Genomic DNA, 22791 nt, shown 5'->3' with positions numbered 1-22791 from the left:
TCAAAGCTAATTTTGCTCACCGAAACTCAAATAGATGATTTTTTCCCCCTCAAGTGCCGGCAGGAGCATGGGACAGAAGGACTACTGGAAAATTGGATTGAGTTGAAAAACAGGCTACTCCATGGTTACCAAAGCTGGTTTCTGAAGTGTGACAGCAGTCATAAGGCGGGATGAATTGTTTAGGGGCTTGTCCACATTGAGTAGGAACTGTGGGCAGAAATGACACCAGCTGTGGCCTTTGGGCAAGAGTTTTGGAGGGGTGATTGGAGGAGGGGCGAAATAAACGTCATGTATGGGGGTGAAGGGAGTGGCCGCTGCACAGGTAGTGCTTAATTTATAACGGGAGGCGCTGCTAGGCCTCACGCCATTTTTTCTTTGGGAACTGATGCGGCAAGCCCCGTGGGGCTGGGCTATGACCTGCCTAGCCCAGAGGGGCCGGCCGGGGCTCACAGGGGCGATGAGGGGGAGAAGATCCCGCAGGGACTCTGGGCCTCGCTGCATTGAAGGGGGTGCCTGGCCTGCCACCCCTGCCCTGCGCAGGCCGCACGGGCTGGCTGCCCAGGCTCGGCTCCCGCCGCTAAGCGGCGCAGGTCTGGCTGGCGCCCGGCCCAGGGAAGCCAAGCCGCCAGCGCTGGGGTCTATCTGGTTCACCGCCTCCGTCTGCTCAGTCAGCGCCCCCGGCGCGGGCAGGTTCCCGTGAACGCGCTCGGCGCTCCGCAGCGTCCCTGCCTCTGTTGCTCTGAGTCGCTTGAGGCTCGCGCTCGCTGTGGATGTGCTGGAGAACGGACTGCACTGCACTGCACTGCACTGGAGGGAGCCGCTTGCTTATCCCTCCCCCCCCAGCTCGCGAAACAAGGCAGGGGTGGGGCTATTTGGCTCGCTGACGCTCCTTGGCTCTTGCAGGCACCCATATCTTTTGCCGCGAAAGCAGGAACAGCTGGCGGCTGAGTCCCCTCCCCCTCCACCGGCTTTGTCCCGCGGAGGAGGAGAGGGAGGAGTGATGAGACGCGCTCTTGACGTCAACGCTCTCTATGACTACCCCCGGGGCGCCGCGGCGCGCGCCAAATTCGAACGCGGCGGCGCGACCTACTAAAGCTCGGCTATCATTCACCGCGCCAGCAGCCGCGGCGTCTCCATGGCTACCCCGCCGAAGCGCGGACGGGCCCAGAGCTGTATCAAGAAGATCGCCATAGAGGGCAATATCGGTGAGGCCCCGGGGCCGGGACTCCTTCCTTCCTCCCTCCCTCCCTCCCTCCCCTGCGCGGGTCTCTCCCGTCCGGGACCAGCGCTGAGGAGCCGCCGTTGTTCACCGGTCTGGCGCGGGGCCTGCGCCGCCATCCCTTGGCGGGAAGCGCGGGCACCTGCCGGGCCAGGCTCCGGCTTTGGCCGCTAGCGCAGCCGCTGCCGTCCTGAGATCACCTGCCCCCAGAGAGCCTCCTTCCGAGCCCGGCAGCTACCGGCTGGGTCATGCCCCGGAGCCGGGGGCGGGCTATGGGCCTCTGGGGTTATTTATTTTTTAAAAATCGATGTATTGGTTACAATTATTTGGTTTTTGTTTAAGCCCCAAGCGGGGGAGGGATGCTCTGCCTCCCGTTCTCCCTAGCGCCGCGCGATGTCTGGCCAGGGCTGGAGGGGGAGCCGCTGGCCTGGTCACTTTCCTTCCGCGCGCCTCTGTCCCCAGCCCGGCCTGTGCGCGCGCTTTCATCATCCGCAAACCAGAGAGCTGCCTCCGCAATGCCAGGGCGGGTCTGCGCGGGCCGCTGGGGCCCTGCTGTGGTCTGCGGTTAGACCTGCCGGAGACTTCTGCAGCCGTGCCACTCTTTGGCCTTCGCTTTGGTTTGGCTGTTCTTAAAAAAAAGCGTGCGGGGCTCAAATACACAAAGGCGCCAGTAACGATTTATGTCTTCCTAGTGCTTTACAAATATCAACCCTTTTGACACCCTTGTCGGGACCTGGCTACGTGGGGGAAATTGACTGGAACAGCTCCCCATGTAAAAGCTGTTCTGGAATAAAGTGATTTTTGTTCTGCAATAGCGTCCACAGGGGGAGAATAGCTTATTCCACAGACTAGCTTATTCCACAATAGCTATTACTATTGTATTGTAGCCCTATTGGTCCCAGGATATTTGAGAGACAGGGTGGGTGAGGTAATATTTTTTGTTGGACTAACTTCTGTTGGTGAGAGAGACAACCTTTCCAGGTTGCACAGAGCTCTTCTTCAAGTCAGATATTCCTGTCAGATTCCTGGTTTAGGCAAGGCCTTAATTAGGTCAAGGAATTTTATGTAATAAGCATATGCATCATGCAAACAAAGCAGAAAGTAAATTGAGGAATTGCTAGTAATGTTACAAGTACTGGATTGCAAAACGGAAGATGTTTTCTTTTGCTATATTGTAGTTTCTGAGTTGACCAGATTTAGCTCTTATTATAGTGTATTCTTTCAACATTTTTATGAGTTAGGGCATCAAAATGTTTTTGGGCAAAAAGACATAATCAGCTCAAATCCCCTTAGTTCCTTTTTAATCTCATAAATAATGATCACCATCTCCTTCTCCAAGCTAGTTTCCCAACCTTTTTTTGTTTCTCAGGATTTTCTATATATTGAATTTTTTATGCTAATGAAGAGAAACCTGTTTAACTTGATCTGAAGGGCACAAAGTGCCTTGAGTTGTTCGTTCACAGGATGTGCTAAATCTTTTTGGCCTCTGAGCTGTGTGTGGGAATTGAGATCAGAGCTTCCCAGTATTCCTACTACTTAACTGATATATTGCTCTGCCAGCTCTTGGTAGCCTTGTTTATTCTCATTTTAATATACCCTTTTTGTTTAGAAACATTCCATTCTTTTGTTTTGTGGCAGACTAATCTGCCTGATGCTCCTTATGGGGTGACAAATGACACAATGATGGTGCCTTTGTAACTTTACCAGGGAGACCACCAGTTGCCCTTAAATTTCTTAATTAAAAGCTTTCTTACGTGCCTAAAAATAAGTTACAGGAGAAAAACTTGGTGATACACTCTGAGAAATGAAATTTACTCTTTAAAAATTAAACAAGAAGATGAAGTAGAAGGTGTTGGTAGTGCCTAAATTCCACTTCACCTAGAATACTAGCATAGACCAAGGTTGCGAAAAGATGTATTTTAACCCATGTTAAAGTAAATCATGTTAAAATAATGAAAACAAGGCAGTTGTAGTTTTTCAATCCATGCTAGCTGCTGTAAGTAAACTCTAGGAGTAGCCTCTGGTTTACTTTTTTTTCCTAGGGAAGACAAAGTCCAAGAGTCTTGAGGCACCAGAGTGTATCAATAGAACACATTGTCACACTAACAAATGCACAAAAAGGTATAAAATTAGTGTTACACAGTTAAAATATAAATAAATCAGAAAATGCAGACGTTTAGAGTCCATAGTCACAATAATTTATCTATTTTGCCCGTACGTAGTATTGTATAGGATATGAATTTACGCTGCTAATAACTTGCATTACATGGGCACTTACAAAAGAGCTCACTTAGCAGTTTGTTGCCAGATATAAGAACTCAGACTTAACATTTTCTGCAGTGCATGCACAATTCCGAGTTTCCATTCATTCATAACTTAATGTCCAGTTTTTCATACTTCTTTTTAGTAAGGATAATTCATATGCTAAGTTTCAATGTTCATCCGTTCTTGGGGGGGGGGGGTGTGTGTGTGTGTGTGTGTGTGTGTGTGTGTGTGTGTGTGTGTGTGTGTGTGTGTGTGTGTGAGTGAGGTGGGGGGAAGTTCAACACTAATAGTGAGAAGAGGTTTTTTCACCCTTAGAAAAATGGTGAAAATTATTTTACTGATTTTTTTTTTTCCTGAAACTTTTACTTTTGCTTAGCAAGTATGATTTTTTCCAGAAAGTTATAAATAATTAAAAAGTTCTTAATGAAAATTGTATAGCATTTCATTCCAGGTGACTAATATAGTGATGTATTTAATATAAACTTATTTCCATTGTTTTAGCTCCACAATGAACACCCTGTAAACCTTAACTTCTCTCTTTAATATGTCCCAGCATGCTTCCACTACTTTGCTATAGAATATACTATAGTCTGCACATGAGGTCAGGGTAAGGTTATATTTCCCCTCCTTATATTCAGCAGCTCTAAGATTTCCTAATTTAGAATTTACAGAAAATATTATAGAATTGATGGTTGTTACAGGGAAGGGAAAAAGAGATTTGTTGTATCTCATTGGTGTTCCTTGCTCCAAGATCTAATTTGTGGATACTGTAATATTGCAGGAAGAGAACATGCTAGGGATGTTTTCTCAAGCCAGTGATACATGGGAAGTGGTGGTTGCATTTCATGGAACCTGAAAAATGGTGTGTCTAATGGCTAACAGTTAATCACATCCATCCCTTTCTGACTTGTGTATTTTTTGTGATCTTTTCCAACAGCTGCAGGAAAATCAACATTTGTGAATATTCTCAAACAAGCTAGCCAGCAGTGGGAAGTTGTTCCTGAACCTGTAGAAAGATGGTGCAATGTTCAAAGCTGCCAAGAGGACTATGAGGTATGATAATTGGCTTTGACTTTTATTTATTTTAGTATTTCATATTATTTGCCCATTATTGAGCAAGGAGAAACTGCTTCTTTGGGATTAAGGCCTCTTCTAATCTCATAAAACAGTAATAAAAATATGATCTGTTTATATATACATGTAATAATAACAATTTCACCAACTCTCACCATATTCATTTGACTTCCTTTCACCTTTGTAGGTTTTGACCCTTATTAAGCAGGCCTGTGATTCTCAAGTGGAAGGTGTTTACACTCATGCATGTTTAGGACAGAATAGATCTGGGGAGTGTAGTGATCCTTCCTACTCTCTAGACTGACAAGTGTACTACAGAGTAAACATCATTTACACCTAGTCAGCACAAATAATGGAAAGATGCCAGTCCTTGGTTGTGTAGCCTCTCCCACTTGTGCACCTAAAACATGCGACAAGGAAGCATTCGAAAGACACTTTACCAAATCTGAGCCATCTGTGTAAAGAAATATAGAATAGTTCAGATGTCCCAAAAGAGATCTTCTGAAACCTTTGGCAAAAGATTATGAACTACTAACTAAATTGTTTATTTAATCTGGTTTTGATTTTGATTTTTGCGTTTTAATTTTATTTCAACTTGCTTCATGGCTGCCACCTAGTGGCACAAGTCATGATGGCTGTGCACAGCAGTGCTGTCTCTGAGCCATACATTGTACTTTTGCTTTTTAAAAAAAAAAAAAGTTCCTTTTATCTTGACACACTAAACAAAAGTTTTAAACAGTGAAGGTTTTTGCCTCAGCTACCATTTCTGGGGAAAAGTATATGCTTGTTATTGGTCTTGATAATCTAGTACAAGCAACTTTTCACAGCCCTTTTGGGCTGCAATGAAGACATTTTCGGAGATTGAGTATCTCAACCATTTTGAGCATCAAACAGCCTATTTTAAGTCAAGGATTGGTATCTGTGACCATTGAAATGGTAACATTACTTAATTATAGCTGAAAAACAGCTACCTATAATAAAATTATCCTGTGCAGTTTAGCTTTGACATATAGCATTTTAAACTGATAAATTTACAACTGAAATGCCGACACCCCCACTATAGTTTTACAGCTAGTTAATAATGAAAGTTTAAAAGGAAAAGTGAATATTGCTCAATTGTGTGACTTAAGCAGATATATTTCTGTTATAATATAAATGGTAGCCCTGGAAGGAATCTCAAGAGATCACTGGTCTATCCCCCTGCTCTGAGGCAGAAGTAAGTGTACCTAGCCTATCCCTGACAAGTGTTTGTCTAATTTTGTTTTTCAAAATCTCCAAGGATGGGGGATTCCACAAACTTCCTCAAAGTACAAAAATTCAATGTGCACTCTTAGACAAGAGTTTAATAACTGCTAAATTTAGATGGAATGAAAAATGCCCCTCTTTCAGTTTACTTAAGATTTTCTTTAAGGAGTAAAACCTGTGTATTGTACCTCCTGATCTATTTCAGCATGAAGGTTTTCAGTAAGTTAGCTAGAAAGTCTTTAATGGAAGAAGAGAATTTAGTCAATGCATGTGTAGTGTTCTCGTATTTCACCAATCTTTTGTTCTAAATCCGTCATTTCACTCTGAATTTTTCTATTCAAACTTGAATCAACCGGGGGTATCTAAAATTGCTCTTAAATTAGTTTACAGGGGAAGTCAGCCTGAAGGGTTTAAGATAAAGGGGTCCTGGTTCATGACTCGGACTTGCTGAACAGATTTTTTTTCCCCCTTTAGGCATGGCAGCAGTCCTATCTTCTCCTGTTGATATCATTGGTAGAGATCTTAGATTGATTTTTTTTTTGTGTGCATTAATATGAATCTAGATATCCTTTTAAATGCATCATGAGGTGGAATGTAAATTGAGTATCCTGTTGATGTAATTATTGAAACATATCAAAACATCAGTGGGTTTCAACTGCTAATATTTTATTATATGTTCTAGATTTTGTTGAAAGGGCCAATGTCAGGTAAGACTTGGCAAAAATTTTAGGTTTTGTGAAAGCTTACTTTTAAAAGACCAATACCCATTTTTCAGTGAAATTACCATTCTAATGGAAATAATGTTGTTTATTATTCCTCTGCAGTGTTTCCAACCCAAATGTTGTAGCATTGTGCTATGGCTTAAAATTTAATTATTTCAGTTTTTACAATCTCACTATATGTAACATAGTTTTTCTTACATTTTATTTTAAAGAGAATTTTATTTAAAATCTGACAATCTCTCTCTTTAGACAGATGGGGGAGATATTAATTTACCCACCTTGTTTCTTGAATATCCTGGGATATCCTGCTACAACAAAACTGCAAATCTCTAACTTTATTTTTGCTAGCATTTATTATTTTTCTGTTTTTCTTTAGTTAAAAATCAATCTAGTTTCAGTGTACAGTAGTTACAGCAAATGACTCCTAGAACTTGAATTTGTAATTTTTAAAGTAGCATACGTCAATTAATTATGAAATGCCCATATCACATACACTCTCACAACTTGAGGATCAGTTTTTGGTTTGCTCAATGGTAGAAGCATGCCGCTGTCACAGAAGTTGCATGAAATTATGATGCTGGCTTTTTACATCAAGCACTTAAGGTGCAGAACTGCTAATGGAATAATTTATGTATTTCCCTTGGAACTCATGGGAAATATCCACTTTCAAGCCCAAGTTAATGAATACAAAATGGGTTTAATGCCACCTTAAAGTTGCTTATAAAATCGGTTATAAAATGCAGACATGAAGGTCCCAAAGGCAATAACTAGACTACATTGCATATTCTAGCTTGTGTATTACAACATAAACAATAATAAATTACACATTCTATGCAGAAAAACAGATGCTGCTTTCAATTATTATGACCTATGTGGCCAAGTTAATATTCCTGTGCATTGATAAAGCTACAACTATTGCAGAGTGCATTTGCATTTAATTTTCTAGGCTTTATTTCAAGAAAAAAAACAGACATTGAGGAACTATTTTGCTGCTGGAGCTTGTCATTTCATTGATCCAACAAATGTTTGCGTAACTAGTGAGCATACTGCACATGCACATTAAATCTATATTTATATGCTCACCTTAAGACAGATGGGAGCAGTATGTACAGGTATGGGGGTCAGGCCTGGATTCTGTTCCCAACTCTGCCACTGATTTGTTGTGTGGCCTTGGGTAAGTCTCTGCTCTTCAGTTTCTCTGTTTATAAAAGTTGCCTGTGTACTCATTTTATAAAGGTCCTAAAGGCAAGCCACTATAGAAGTGCAAAATAGTAATTATCATTAGTACATTTTCTACTGTCTACATTACATTTTCCATTTTCAGTTATACCTTTGTTTTTTTATGAGAAGTGGATTTGATTTAACAAAGGCACTCCTTTCCACTGCACTCCACCCTCACCCTGCACACACAGTAGAAGGATTATGACAGTAGAAGGTAGTAGATTATGACCAGACAACATTTGTCATTTTCTTTATATAGCCCTGTGCCAAATAAGTGAGGCAGAAATTTGTTTACAAATGGAAAAGTGTATTTACCCTTCCTCCCCTGCAGTCCTATTACTCAAACAGATAAAGGGGTTTTGTTCAAAATTTCCACATACATTTCCAGAGCCTTCAGGAACAGACTATGCATGAAGCACATTGGGCCAAAATATATGTGTTTTGGAAAGCTGTTGTGTTTTTTAAGTTTATAAAAACACAAGGTTCTAAAGAAGGCTGTGCTGTGACCTTAAATATAGCAGGCACTAACAGTACTGACTACAATACTTTGTGTTTATATAATGCCTGCCTTTGAAAGATATAAAAATACTTTACAAACATCAACATCCACATAAAGTAGGAAAGTATTCTCTCTCTTTATCATGTAGGGAAATTGAAGCATAGAAAAGTTAAGTGACTTGCTAAAGGTCACATATTAAGTCAGTGGCAGAGTCTAGAATAAAGCCTAGTATTCTGCATTCCAATGGCAGTGCTATTAGCTCCTAAACTGTGCTGTGCTATTAGGCCCTAAACCATGCATTTTTCCTTGAAGTCTAAACACTGAAATGTAAAGAAATTATGGATTAAATCCTTTTGCTGCCACGTCCATCTGCACAAACTAAGTGCTTTGTGTTTGAATGTCAGGACATATTTACTAGAAAAGCTGTAAAGTATGTGGCGCTTACGTCCTGCAGTTGAGTTCTGTTTGTTGAATTTGCATCTAGTGGCATTCCAGCTGTTAATTTTATTGTCATGGATTGCCTATTAAATGAAGTAATCTAAAGGTAACTCTTTTTCAGCTGAGAGAGGAAGAGAACTAATTCTGCATATGGGGCAGTATGTTCTTGTCCTCATATGACATGTTTAGAGTATATATAGCCATCTGCTTAGATGTCATGTCAGCAGCTGTTATCAAATGAACTATAACAGATGGCACGTGCTAAGCCAGCTGAATTTTAAATTTAACCCATATGTGTCAGAGCAGATGGGGTGCTTGCAAGCATGGGATTTGGCTTTTTGTACTGCCAGGTATTTATTTTGTTTAAAACATTGTTTGTAAATAGTGACTAAAAACTCCCTGAGACCTCTAAGCATTTTAAATACTTTAGGCTAAAAGCATCCAGGTTCAGCCATAGCCATAGGCATTTTTCCCCCCTAAAAAAAAGTCTCCAGTTGTTGCCAACGATGGCTTCACCAGAGACAGCCAAGACTAACTAACAGTGGAGACTAACTTGTGTTGCAACATTAGTATTAGCAACAAAAAAAGGGCTAATGTAGACATAGCCATTCTTGAAATTAAGGGTTGAAGCTCTTCCTCAAAGAGAAGCTGATATGCCTTGGGAAGATTTGTTTAAAAGAAATAATTTGCCAAGCTTCAAAAGATCAAATGAGTAAGATGTTTCTAAAGTGTTATAGTAACAGAAAGACAATGTGGGGAGGTAATATCTTTTATTGGACCAACTTCTGTTGATGAAAGCTCTGTGTAGTTCAAGAGCTTGTCTTTCACCAACAGAAGTTGGTCCAGTAAAAGATATTCCCTCACCCACCTTGTAGTTCTCATATCCTGGGAGCAACATGGCTACAACAGCACTGAGGACAATAGGAACAGAACACTATTTGTCCAAAATACTTAATTGGTTGTTAAATTTAACTCAAGTGTTGAGACACCAACGGTCAAATGCCTCATGCCTCAAAATATGCCTGAGGTGGATATGACTTGCAAATCTAGTGCAAACCCTGGTATGAAGTCTTCCCCTCACAGGTGAATAAAGGTAAGATGCTGCACAGTTCATAACTCTATTTTCCCAAATAAAAACAGGTTACATCATGTTCACCTAAACTGTGCCTCAATGTCGCAGGGGTCTCAGAAAAGCACAGTATGCAATTTGTGTGTTTCAGCACCTCAGCAGAACAAGGGAAGTTAGGGTGTTGTGTAGCTGTCAGTCTCACATAAATGGAGATAAGAGTAGGTCGAGACAATTCTAGGCCATTTGTCATGGTAAGCAATTCTGATGTTTTAGCGGTAACTTAGGTAAAGTTGTACCCTATAATCACAGGGCAACTTACTTTGTTAAAAATAGGAGCTGACAACATCACAGAAAAGTGGCGGGAATGTGCTTCAGATGATGTATGAGAAACCGGATCGGTGGTCTTTCACCTTCCAGACCTACGCCTGCCTGAGCAGAATCCGGGCTCAGCTCAAATCCCTTAATGGGAAAATCGAAGAGATGGAGAACCCTGTGGTCTTCTTTGAGCGATCTGTGTATAGCGACAGGTATGTTTAATTTATGGACGCTTGACTGAGTAGGAGAATCCTTGTAATGACTAGAACACAGATGAGCTTTCACAAACACTTTGGAGCTAGTAGGTTGTGACTGGCTCTGGTGGGTTTACGATGTTATCAGTGAATCCATTGTACTCTTTTTGTCCACACTAGTGTACAATGAGGTCATTTTACTAACTCAAGAGACAATAACTTTGTTCTAGTGACTGAATTCTAGTAACTATATGTAATTTTCTGTCATCTTAAAAAAAGAGGGGGAGTGGTAGGGAGAAAGAAGAGCAAATTCTTCATCCCTCACTATCTTTTTTGTTATTCCCATGTTTTTGAGAGCTGCTATATCTGCACTCTTAAATCCCATACCTCTCAGTCTTTGGCTGCAGGGTATTGAACTTCACCATTGAGCCCCCATGTCTGCAATCTTGGGGTTAATAGTGCCCAAGGATATTCTTAGCCAGCTACCATGGTGCTTTGGTGGAGGAGCCATGTGTATTGGCTTAAATGCTCCACCACAAGATAGTTTGTGTGGATTGTTGCAGCCTCTATGAAGTGGTGTACCTGGCAGAGAGCTTACAGAGCATTTGTCTGAACCCTGAAGATGGCATCTATACATGACTCTGTGGCAAACTGCAACTGGAATAGCATGGGGTAGAGGACCAGGTGGGTGACAAGACTGCAGCCACCTAGAAAGAGAGCAAAGGGTTAAATACAAGCTAGTTATAAGGTCGCATGACTCCTCCATGTGAGCCAATAGAGCAAAACTCTTAGGTCTGGTGACTATTTGTGGCCATTTGAGTTTTTTGCAATCAAAACATATATCTGGTTACAAAAGTAGCCCATCCATCTTTTCCTAGACATTGCAGAGCATATTGAACTGGATACAGTGAAGACATGACTTACATTTCCTCATTGTTCAATAAATCTTTTGGGCTTTAGGTATATTTTTGCTTCTAACTTATATGAGTCTGATTGCATGAATGAGACGGAATGGACTATCTACCAAGATTGGCATGAATGGATGAGTAAGCAGTTTGGTCAAGGCCTTCAACTGGATGGAATCATTTATCTGAGAGCGACTCCTGAGGTGAGAAATAAAATTTTATGGATTAAGCAAGAATGAGAGTGTGATCAGATTGACCAATCTGAGCTGTGATCCTTGCCTATAAATCTTTGCCTACGTGAATTCAGAACCTTGCCAAGTTGCACTCTTTAATACTCTCCTAGACTATTTTTGTGTATTTTTAAGGTATCCACAAAACTGCTTTTTTTTTTTTTTTTTTCTTGAGAAATCTCAGTTGCTTTCAAGTGAATCTTCAGCCCAAGCTGTCTGTGTCAGAATCTTCAAACTTGTGACTGCTCACAGTTGAAACACCAATGTCAGGCATGTTACTTAGTAGCAGCACAGCTGCCTGGGAAATAAAGTTGCGGCAGAGAAAATGGGTTTCTGTCCAGAAAACTGTTTCGAAATAATATTTTGCCCATTTTTATCATCTAGGATATAAAAGTGTTTTACAAATGGTAGTTAAGCCTCACCATCCTCCTGTGAGATGGTGTTCTTTACAGATAAATAAAACTGAAGCATAAAGAGATTAAGGAGACAATATGACTGTTATGCATGAAAAGGTAGTATGACTTGGATTCAGAGCTCAGCCACTTTGTCCAGAAGACCACCGGACTAGTGGGCAGGGAGCAATGTCCAAATATCCACACATTGGATGGAGATTACAAGGGAAAAAGACCATGGAAATTCTGTGGATCTTGGGTCACTGATGGTGTCAGAAGTGCCTCTTTCTGGCTTCAATCATTCTGAAGCCTATGCCAATGCAAGCCTTGCTGCTTGATGTGCCTTGTAGGCTCTCTGGTATTCAGGCTTATGCCCTCTCTGGTGTGGTTCATGTGATATGTAGGTGTAGTTTTTGCTGATATAGTCGGGGTATGTCTTCAGTCAGGGTGGCACTATCAATGGGAGGTCATATACTGTCAGCACAGTGTAGTGGGGACGCCACGCTAATTAGAATTTAGGAAGTCGATGGGAGATATGCAAGCTATTCGACATAGCTTGTGTATTTCCTGTCGACTGCCGCTGAATTTCACAGCGAGTGTAGACCAGGTCTCAGTGTTTGGAAAACCTGAGCTGACTGAGGTGTTGGTTTCAAATTTTCCTGTTTTCTATTGATATAGTTTTGACACTTGTTACCAACCCTAGTCAGTATTGACTTCCAATGCAAATATCTTTACTGCTGCCTTGAGGAAGGGCGTTTGCTGTGCAGGGTGGCCTGTTTCTGACTCCTCTCCTTCTGCCTGGGTGCATGATGCATGATGAGTGATTTTAATGGGCGTGGAGGGAATGGGGGAGGCTATTTGCTCCCGTAGTATGATGCCATTTAGCTAGTTTTTGATGTTGACTATAGGCCCATCTATTCCGTGACTAGCGGAAAGTATGGCTGTAAGTAGCTTGTCTAAAGTCACAGTCAGTGGCAGAGCCAGGAGTAGAACCCTTGTTCTAATTTCCAGTCCTTTGCTATAGCCATTTAACCCCAGTTATTTAAGTCTGTTCAGCTCCTTTCGTTATTGCACTTTTCTGCTACTGCTGTACCTATTTCATAGGGGGAAGAGTGCTCTGTTTTGGAATCCTATGCCTGTCTGGGACATATTTTTTGTTAAGGGCAGATTAGCATTGTCAAAGTATTTGCATGAATGGAGGGGTTCTTTCACTTTAGAACAGCAGTTCTCAGACTATGGGAAGGGCCTCCCAAGCGGGGCATGGGAATGTGGTCAAGGGAGGCGTGAGTTGGGTGCGCTTGTGGGTTTTTTTTTGTTTTTGTTTTTTTAAAAAGAGCTCGGTGTCAGCCCTGGATGTCTGGGGTTTGTGCAGAAGGGCAGTGCACACCCAGGAGGTGGGCATAAAGGGGAAAGCCAGAGCCCTGCCACTTGAGCTGTCCTTCCCCCATCCCTTAATTCCTCATCGGAAGGCAACTTGGGTTCTGACTCTCCTTCCCCCTGCCCATTCCCTCACCTGGAGGCGAGCCCTGGGTATTTAGACCAGTCAAGTGCACTGCATGCACTGGCACAATGCTGTGATGTTTTAGTTTCTATCACTACAGTGGCATGTCTAAATAAAAAGTTTGACTTGCCCCATCACCAACATCAGAAAATAAGTTGCTGACACATTCTATTCTTACTGAGTTTTTCAATCTTAACATTTTAAGAAAATCTCAGGTTTTGGCCTGAACTACTTGAATGTGCTATGCTACTTTAAACCTGTAGATACTTAGATAAGCTGTAGACAAATGGTAGTAGTGATGGCCGAACTAGTACTTAAGCATTGGACCAAGAGTCAATAATCCTTGGTTCGGTTCTATTACTGACTCTCCAACAGAATTGATATTTGATATTGAGCAAATTTGACTTCTGTGCCTGTGTAAAGTGTATCTTTTTTTTTAATTTAGCTTTTGGCGTTTTTTTTTTTTTTTTTTTTTTTTTTATGACTTATAAAGAGAGCTAAAAGATGTGAGTGAAAAATAGGCTTAATTTTTATTTTACAAAAATCAGGAATTTCAAGTCTGGTCTTCTCTTGTTCTGCCAGTATGCTTCAAAAACAATGCAGGTAAGAGTTCAGAAAATGAAGTGTTTGAGAGTGCTGAGACACCATTTTTTTTTTCCCAAAGGGCTTGTGAGTCTTTGTAATTAAGTAGATGGTAACAAAACAAGCAAGTTTTAAACAGGCTAACTAAAAATTCCTTTGCTTCCAGTTTCTTAGCTCTTCAGATGTCATAATCATAGTTCTCCAGGAACTAGACAAGACATGAGTCTAATGCTATGGACACAATTTTTTTCTGCCTTTTATTTTAACTGTTCAGGCCCTTTTCACACACCATAATAAAGCAACAAAGGATACAAACCCATCTCTTTTCTTCTGCACATCACCTATAAAGGATGATACAAATAATCTCAGGGCATTCTGAAATTTAATTAACACTTGTAACACTGTCACCTTCTAATAAAAGGTGCCGTGAGTGCAAAGTAATATAAGTAAATAACTTTTTTTTTTTTTTTTTTAAATAAAAGTCAGCAATAAAACTTTCTACATATCCCAAGGTCTGAAAGATCAAGAAAATGTTGGTGAAACATTTAATTGAACCTATCCCTTTACTGATCACTTTCTTATTGTATGGACTACAGAAAAAGAATCCTTTTTTATTAGTGTACCTGAGTTTCAGGATGAACTTGAAGCAGAACAAAAGTTCAAGTGGTGGTCCCTATGTGGATTCCATACGTAGGTGTGCATGCACGCCATGAGCCGGAGCCAGAACCGTTCGTAGTAGTGTTCATAGACCTGCATGTGCATTGTGTGTCGGCCACGTACTGTGTCCAAAGTCATATGAGGCTACACGGGTCGACACCTCTCCAGTTTCCTCTTACCACCACATGGCCAGAGATGGAACCCTCTTCCTATTTCTGTATTAGTAGCCTTCTTAGCATTATTGTATATAGGTAAGCATAATTTTAGTAGTTACAGTTAGGAATTTAGTAGTAGTTGTCCGTTTACCCCATGCGGGGCATCCCACCCTCTCAGGGGGACTATGTCCCAGCAACCTGGCTTTGAAAGCTGTGCATTGTGTCCACACTTTTTCTCCATGAGCGATGAACACCAGCGTTGTTTTTTTGCTTGGGTGAAGTCCACCTTGTTGCCCGCTGCTCCTTCCCGCCGCAGACCCATGAGGCTTATGAGCTCCTATTCCTCATATGTCTCGTGGAGGAAGCAACGCACCCGCGTTTGCACCCAAATAGCACACTGGTGGATCCATGGAGCATCCGGCCTCATCACTGGTGAGTACTTCTTCAGCTCCATCCAGAGCAGCATCCTCGGTTCCGGCAGTACTTTTGAAGCAGCACCATGCTCATAAGAAGCACACGCATGGGCACAAGGACAGATCCCTGAAAGGGACCACTTCAAAGTACAGCGTTGCCTCCCTGCGCCACGCCAGGCGAGAAGTCGGCTGCTCCTCCTCTACTCAAAAAGTCTCGGACAAAGCACAAGTCTCAACACCGTAGGGACCAACTAGCATAGTCTTTGACTTCTATGGCAGAACTGCTGCCTCCACCCCTGGCTCTATGCATGCTGCTGGGACCGTCAGGAATCCCTCCCCGGTGCCACACACACCTGGCTGCCTATCCACTGACAGCGATGGCCGAGCTTCTTCTGTATCCCGGTTCCCCACTGCATCTCAGATTGCCAGGAATTATACGTTCTCCATCACTGGCAGATAAACCGCTCTTGTTGAGCCACTGCCCTGAGCCACTCCTCTTTACACTGTTGGCGCAGCAAACGAGCACATTTTTGCAGAGCTGCTCTTTGCCAGTTCCAGCCATCCTTATGACACCACCATTTCCTGAACAACCTTCTGACTCAGAGCGGTCTTTGGAATGGGAGCCCACCTTTTCAGCGGCATGATCCTACAGTCTGGAACAGTGATGCCTGCCGTATGCACCAGCATATGGACCTCCCACCAATGCATGGTTCCGGTACCATTGTGGTCTGGAAGATCCATAGGCTTGGACCTATGGCACCATTGGGACCCATGCTATGGCTGTGGGGCACTGCTGCCGCCTCATCACCACCAACGCTCACAACAGCCACGATACCCTGCTGCCATTACCTCCTCCGCTGCTTCTTTCCTGCAACGCCCATCCAAACACCCATTTTGATTCCTCCCTTGAGACCCATGAACCACCCTCCCCTTCTCATGCAGTACCTCCGTTATCTTCGGGGGCCATCTTGCTCAATTTGCCCTTAAGTGGAGCAAGGCTACCATCGATCACTGGGTGTAGGACATCCTACATCGGGAGTGGGGAAGATCATAGAGTTTCTTTCCTTTTCCCCTCATTATCCCCACCGTGGGGAAACAGGAGACCCATCAAAATACAATCTCCTCCGTAGGGAAATGTTTGCTTTCCCTCAGAAGGGTGCAATAGAAAACGTTCCACATCAATATAGATGTGGTTTTTACTCTCCTTCCCCCCTCCCCCCCCAATTTCCTCATACTGAAGAAAGAGGGCAGCCTTTCATTAGCAAGTTCTGATTCTGCGTGGTCTCCCTTCCCGAGATTGTCCTCTGCTTCCCCCTCTGGAGTCTGGTTTGCAGCTCCCTATATGAAAGATGCCTATTTTCACGGAGACATCCTGCCCATCGCAAATTCCTTTGCTTCATGGTAAGCCACTCACCTATCAGGTCTGAGTTCTGCCATTCGGAATAGCCACTGCTCCATGTGTTTTCGTGGTAGTGGCAGCCTATATGCGACATCTTGGCCACTCATTGTTCCTGTATCTGGATGACTGGCTACTAGCTGCTACTAGTTGTGCTGGGAATGTCTCCTGATGACCATCCGCACCCTATAAACACTTTCCTCGTGAGCCTGGGGATCTGTGTCAAATAGGACAAGTCAACCCTCGTGTTGACTACTTTCTCCACCTTCGACAGTCAGGTCTTGCCCACTCCTCCATCTGGGTCCACCTAGCGGCGCATAGTGCCTTCCTCCCGACAGTGGATGGTTTCTCCGTCTTTAGCCACCCTATCTCAACCGGTTTTCTCTGTGGTCTCAACACCTTTCTGTCAATCTTAAAGCCGCCGCCCTCCCGGAATCTGAATCGTTGTACTGAGGAATGTTACTCCCTTTCTCAAGTCTCTCCGCCGCCTGGTATCTGCTCATTTCACATGGGTGCAAGCGACCATGTCCTCTCTCTTTGCGAATGTTCCATGACAGGACATTTGTAAAGCAGCCATATGGTCCTCCATCCACACTTTCACCACTTATGCTATAGCCCCATCAGCAGCAGTGGATGCAGCAGTTGGCCGTGCAGTCCTGCAGACACTTACTTCTGGCGAGCCCTTGCTCCCACCTCCATGTTGAGCACTGCTTGCTACGCTACCCATGTTTGGAATCTACGTAGGGACCAGCGACTCCAAGAAGAAATGAAGGTTACTTACTGTAACCGGAGGTTCTCTGAGATGTGTGGTCCCTATCTGGATTCCAATCCTGCCCTTCTTCCCCTCTGCTATGGGCTCTGTGCCTGTCAGTAAGAGGGACTTGGAGAGGAGTCAACCCGTGCAGCCTCATAAGACCTTGGACGCACCACGTGGCCGACGCACACGCAGGTCTACAAATACTGCTACAATCTGTTCTGGCTCTGGTGCATGGCACACATGCGTATCCACGTTTGGAATCCAGATAGGGACTACACATCTTGAAGAACCTCCAGTTACTGTAAGTAACCTTCATTTTTATATTTTGTCTTTAAGTAAAAGATTTACCTTTCTAATTTTTGAGTCTTCAAAGGCAACAATAGTTCTCAAGGACAGTTGTTCAAATTCCCCAATAAAAGGATAAAATTGTCTAGGTACATTGCTCCACAACAGAACATTATGTTTTTAATAATCAAGTGACCCTTTAAGTGCCAATGATGAAGAACTGATGCAAAAGTTTCTCTTAGATGGTTTTTAAAAAAACAAACAAACAATTTTTCTCCCAGTTAACCTACAGCACCTCATTGGCATCCATCAGCTAAATATGGAGAAGTCTTTCTGTACTCCTAAAATTCACTCACTAATTTTAAGGGTAGTGATCTTTGGTAAGAGTATGGGGTATTTGGCTTTTTTTTTTTTTTTTTTTTTTAAGGTTCAGGGGATGGAAAAGAAATTGGACTTTATCTTTAATTCTACTGTTGTAAATTGGTCCACTTATTTTCCTCTGTTTAGAAATGCTTAAATAGGATTTATTTGCGTGGAAGAGATGAAGAACAAGAAATTCCTATTGAATATCTCGAGAAGCTTCATTACAAACATGAAAGCTGGCTTCAGCATAGAACATTGCGGTAGGTTTTTTTTGTGAGAGTGTGGGTGAGAGTGACCAATGCATGTTTGGAAAAATTTGACAGTGAAGGTGTTTGCAAATGTCTTTTCATAAGGTTTCAAATAAGACTTCAGTTGTCCTTGGACACGTCAAACCATGATGGCTTTTAAAAATCAAATATCTTATGCATTTGGGTTTCTTATAACTATATCTGTAAATGTCTTATTGGGCTCAGTCTCACAGGGTTTTGAACATCATTTGGAGGTCCAGTATGCCCATCAACTCCTGTTCACTTCAGTAGGAGCTGAGACCACTCAGCAATTTGCTGAATTGCACTCATTAGGATATGTAGACTGGACATTACTGAAGTCACTTGGAGATGCTGGCCACTCAGCACACTGAATATTCAGGTTATTGATTTTAAGAGCGTGACAAAGGATTTAGGAATTTAGCTTTAGGGTCCTATATTTTAAAAATATGGTATAATTTATTAAGCTCTCCAGTTCTGCCAGTTCGGGCGATTTTCATTAAGATTCCTATGATGAAGACTTAATTAGTTTTATTTTGCAATTAATATAATTTCTCTGCTTTTCCTGTTCCTACACCCCTGTTTCTACATAGGACGGATTTTGAATACCTGGAAGAAATACCCATCTTAACACTGGATGTTAATGAAGATTTCAAAGGCAACAAAGACAAGTATGAAAATATGATTGAAAAGGTAATACTTAACAAGAAAGGCCAACTTTTTGCTGCTTAAACATGTTGATATACATTCAATACAAGATCACATTTATGTTCAAAGAAAACTATATACATCTGGAACAGCAGTCTGTAACTTCATAACCATCTCTTGCCATAACTTTTCTGTGCAATATTTAATCTAAAGCTTTTTTTTAAAGATACATTAGAGACCACCACTGATAACTGCCTATGTGTGCGTGTTCATGCACAAATATACACAAATAGATACTCTGAGCAACATGAATCACCTCCCCTGCAACTTACTATTGTCACCACTTTGAGTCAGTAACTAACATGTCTGAGTTCTAACCCAAAGCAACAGCAGACAGAAGACACATTATAGGCTCTCTGGACCTTACCATTTGGAGAAAGGAAAATATTGGAGTAAATATATAAATCTTCTTAATTGTGAAACTGGCGGTATATAAGCCCATTGAAAGACTGTCATTAAAAAATAAAACTACTAAAAAATAAAAACTATTTTTATTAAAAAATAGAACTAATGCAAGGAGATGTTTGCTTTAAAAATCATAAGAGACTTCACTGTTTACACATTGACTTACCCCTTGGTCTTAGTTTATGCATTAGGAGATAAGGTCATTTATCTGTTAAAATAGCCTGCATGGTTGATGATTTTAGAGCCTGTTATATGACTGAGCAACCTAAAACACCCTGACTGTAGTGATTGAATATGCTTCCGATTCAGCCCAGGGGTAAAGAGACTAGGACCTGGAATTCAACCTATTTCCTGCATAGCACTAGCAGAGTGCTACAGAATCAAGTAATTGGACACACATCTCAAAATGTGCCAAGATTTTGCTAGGGATAGTCTTTTATTTGTTTTTGCATATCTCTAATCCTGATTCTCAAATAGCTGAGTGGGAGCTCATTAGTGTTCATATATTTGGAATGTTTTTTTTCTGAACTTACATGCATGTTGAAACTGCTCATCCTCTTCTCTAATAACTTTTTGATTAGATAGAATCTTCTTGTGGCTTAGGACAGTTTTTACATGTATTAGACTCATTAGAGAATTCCACATTAGTATGATGTGTAGCTCCCTAGGGTTCTGCACCTGCTGAACTTCAGGAATCTTGGCTTTCTGCAACTCTGGCCACAAAATCACGTTTAGCCATGAGATTTTATTTCACCCAGTAATTACACCTTGTAATACAGTATAAGGCAGTGGAGAGGTGAAAAGACAGTTTTCATATATCTGTTTTATAAATACATTTCATTTGATTCAAAATATTTGCTTCTTTTGCAGGTCAAAGAATTTTTGAGCACTTTATAATCCTTTTGAAGAGCAAACAGAATCACTCTTCCTAACATCTGTGAGATCAGAGTTTGGATTCAGATTTGGCTTTCTTATAAGGTGTCTGAAGAGGAGGGGGTTCAGTGTTGTTACTTTAACAAATTGTGAGGAACAAACACTTTGTAATATTTGTCGTACAAAATTTATGTATAGATTATTTTCATAAACCAGTTGTCCTGTTCAGTGTTTATACAGAAGAGTTTACAAGTTACCCAAAGTTACAAAGAGTCCCAGGAGTCCTTAATTGCTACTCCTGTTTCTGACCAGAGCAGTATCTTCCCATAGAGCAGTCTTCCTATTTTGTCACTAATAATGTATTTAATTCCCAAGTAGTTAGAGGTTTTATCAGAACTGGCCTGAAGTTTTTCAGTGGAATCTGAGAGTCTGCCAGGGAAATCATACATTCTGTATCAGCTTCTTCCCAATTGGGGAAGAGATTATTAAGGGGAAGGGATTTCTGCTGGTGAGTGAATTAATCTACCATAAAGTCATATATATCAAAGTACAAAAACACCATGTTTTGATAATTCCAGTAGGTTGGTGGGGCTTTGCCCAGAATGAGTTGGATCAAAAATGGTTAAAGCACAGTGTTCCTTCAACAAATTTCTGTCTCTGCCATTTTTGTGTCATTTAGTAAAGTGAGGTATTTAAAAGTTTCCATCTGTTAGCACTTGTTCTTTTTGTTTTATAACTTTTCTTATACCAAGTTGTAAGATCTGTATGGATTATTTTTCATATTGGATAGTTTATATCTGAAATTAAGTAATTGGTTTTTGGTAGCCAGTGAATCCTTTTTTTTCCTGCAGAGGCCAGCATCCACTTGCTGAATGCTGAAACAAGAAGTTAAAACTATGTAAGCTGTCTTTAGATTTTAAATTGTGTTTTTAAATGTGATATGAATAGACTTTTAAATGTTGTCATGTGGGGAGCTACATTGTTCTTACCTAGCAATTTCCTGCTGCTTTAATTTCTTCTCCGGTTAACTGTTTGTCTTTCTGCAGTGGAAACGGGAGAACTTTGTGGAGCAACCACTATTTTAATGCACTGATCTTTGTAATGGTGATTTTTTTCTTTCAAATTCAGAAAACACCATCAACCATTTAGTACACACATCTTTAAATATGTACTGTATTTTGTGCTGCATTGTTTTGCATTAAATACTTTTTCTTAATATGTAATTATACTCTTGGCATTTGAATGCAAATGTTCTAATGTCACAGGATTTTATTGTGCGGTGCTCATGTTCCTAGTCAGTTTTGAGATGGAATCTCATACTGTGTGACTTAGAATAAATAATGTTGGAAAAAATCCGACTTTAGACTGAAAAATAAAAATGGATAGAGAAACTTTTTTTTGCACTTATTAAAATTGTTGTTGGCTTTCAGTATGATGTAACAGTTGTGCGTAGGTTGGCAATATGTAATATTCATTCAAGAGCTGAGCTGATGTCAATATATGCCAAGTTCTCAGAGGATATAAATTCATTAATAATTTTTAAATATTGCGTTACTGAGTCCAGATTTCTCACATATGGGAAATGTGCCTGCTTTGATGATAGAGGCACAAAGACAATTGTCATAAAGTGGTTATTGATCTTTTTCTCCATTAGAATGACTAATTACTTATTTTTTCCAGATTTGACCACTGCTGCAGAGGCAAAAGGAAAGACATGCTAATATCTTAGCTCCAGTAACTGAGTTCATTTAAAGCCAAAGTCAGAGATTGATGATTAAATTAAACATGCCACAGAAATCTTCAAAATATTCTTTGCCAAATCTACGCCAGACACTAGCAACGTATTTTTAACCAAGTTGCAATTATCACTAAGGTTTCAGCTGCCAGGATTTAATACTTTGGAGTGATCATGAGCTTAATTATCATAAGATTTTGAATAACAATACTCCATGTTATCAGCAGGTCCATGTTATAATGAATATTTTTCAAACACATCACAGATCACATCAGAATTCTAGGGGAGATTGTATGCAACCAGTTCCAGAATGCAGTACAAAATCATTGAAAGCCAAGTATGAATTCAAAGGAGAAAGTCTCTGCAACTTAAAAGAACAGTTTTAATTGCTGTGAACATAAAAAATGTGTTAGGTGGTAGCTGGACTGGCAGCACTGGAAGCTAAAGTTGATAGTGCATAGAAGAGATGGAGCACAAACAGCCGATCAAATTTGCCTACACTGCACTGTCTGTGCCTCAACTCTGACCTAGAGGAATTCTCTCTAGCAGTGCAAGAATGATTGATTGTCTCTGTCTCCATTGAATCCTTGGTCTCAGCTGACACTGACAATTAGAGCTCTGCTGGATTTTATGATTAAAAATTGTATATGCATAACTGACTTTTTTGTTTCACTTATCTTATTGAGAGCTCTTCAGGGCAGAGGTCATATATTCAGGTGTGCGTGCGCGCAGTACATAGTAGGATGTAGATCCTGATTTGAGACTATGGAGTCTATTGTAGTACAGTTATGAAACAATGGAATGAATATACCCTTTCACTCTGGAAAAAGCAAACTGGTATGTATGTCACAACAGACATTTTTACATTTACACAAGCAGTCTCATGTTAGTGGAATTGGGGAAGTGG

At 41.2% G+C, this 22791-nt stretch overlaps 1 protein-coding gene across 1 annotated transcript; it reads left to right on the top strand.

Annotated features, from left to right (window-relative positions):
- Nucleotides 1-854: 854 nt before the first annotated feature.
- Nucleotides 855-21540, top strand: DCK (deoxycytidine kinase). Its single transcript, XM_067557016.1, has 7 exons — nt 855-1205; nt 4422-4537; nt 10086-10279; nt 11222-11369; nt 18042-18157; nt 18757-18856; nt 20147-21540. The coding sequence occupies exons 1-7, from the start codon at nt 1136-1138 to the stop codon at nt 20171-20173; spliced, it is 771 nt and encodes a 256-aa protein (XP_067413117.1). The 5' UTR covers nt 855-1135; the 3' UTR covers nt 20174-21540.
- Nucleotides 21541-22791: the final 1251 nt, after the last annotated feature.

Source organism: Emydura macquarii, unplaced genomic scaffold (genome assembly GCF_026122565.2).
Source record: "Emydura macquarii macquarii isolate MOO-44397 ecotype Brisbane River unplaced genomic scaffold, CSIRO-AGI_Emac_v2 contig_1790, whole genome shotgun sequence".
NCBI lineage: Eukaryota > Metazoa > Chordata > Testudines > Chelidae > Emydura > Emydura macquarii.
The sequence above is the reverse complement of the archived record's forward strand: the minus strand, read 5'-3'. Positions and strand labels throughout refer to the sequence as shown.

Excerpts from the sequence above, each read along its gene's own strand:
- DCK (XM_067557016.1), top strand. The coding sequence starts at position 1,136 with ATGGCTACCCCGCCGAAGCGCGGACGGGCCCAGAGCTGTATCAAGAAG. Across the intron at positions 10,280-11,221 it reads CGATCTGTGTATAGCGACAG|GTATATTTTTGCTTCTAACT; the intron begins GTATGTTTAATT and ends TTTGGGCTTTAG. Across the intron at positions 11,370-18,041 it reads ATCTGAGAGCGACTCCTGAG|AAATGCTTAAATAGGATTTA; the intron begins GTGAGAAATAAA and ends TCCTCTGTTTAG.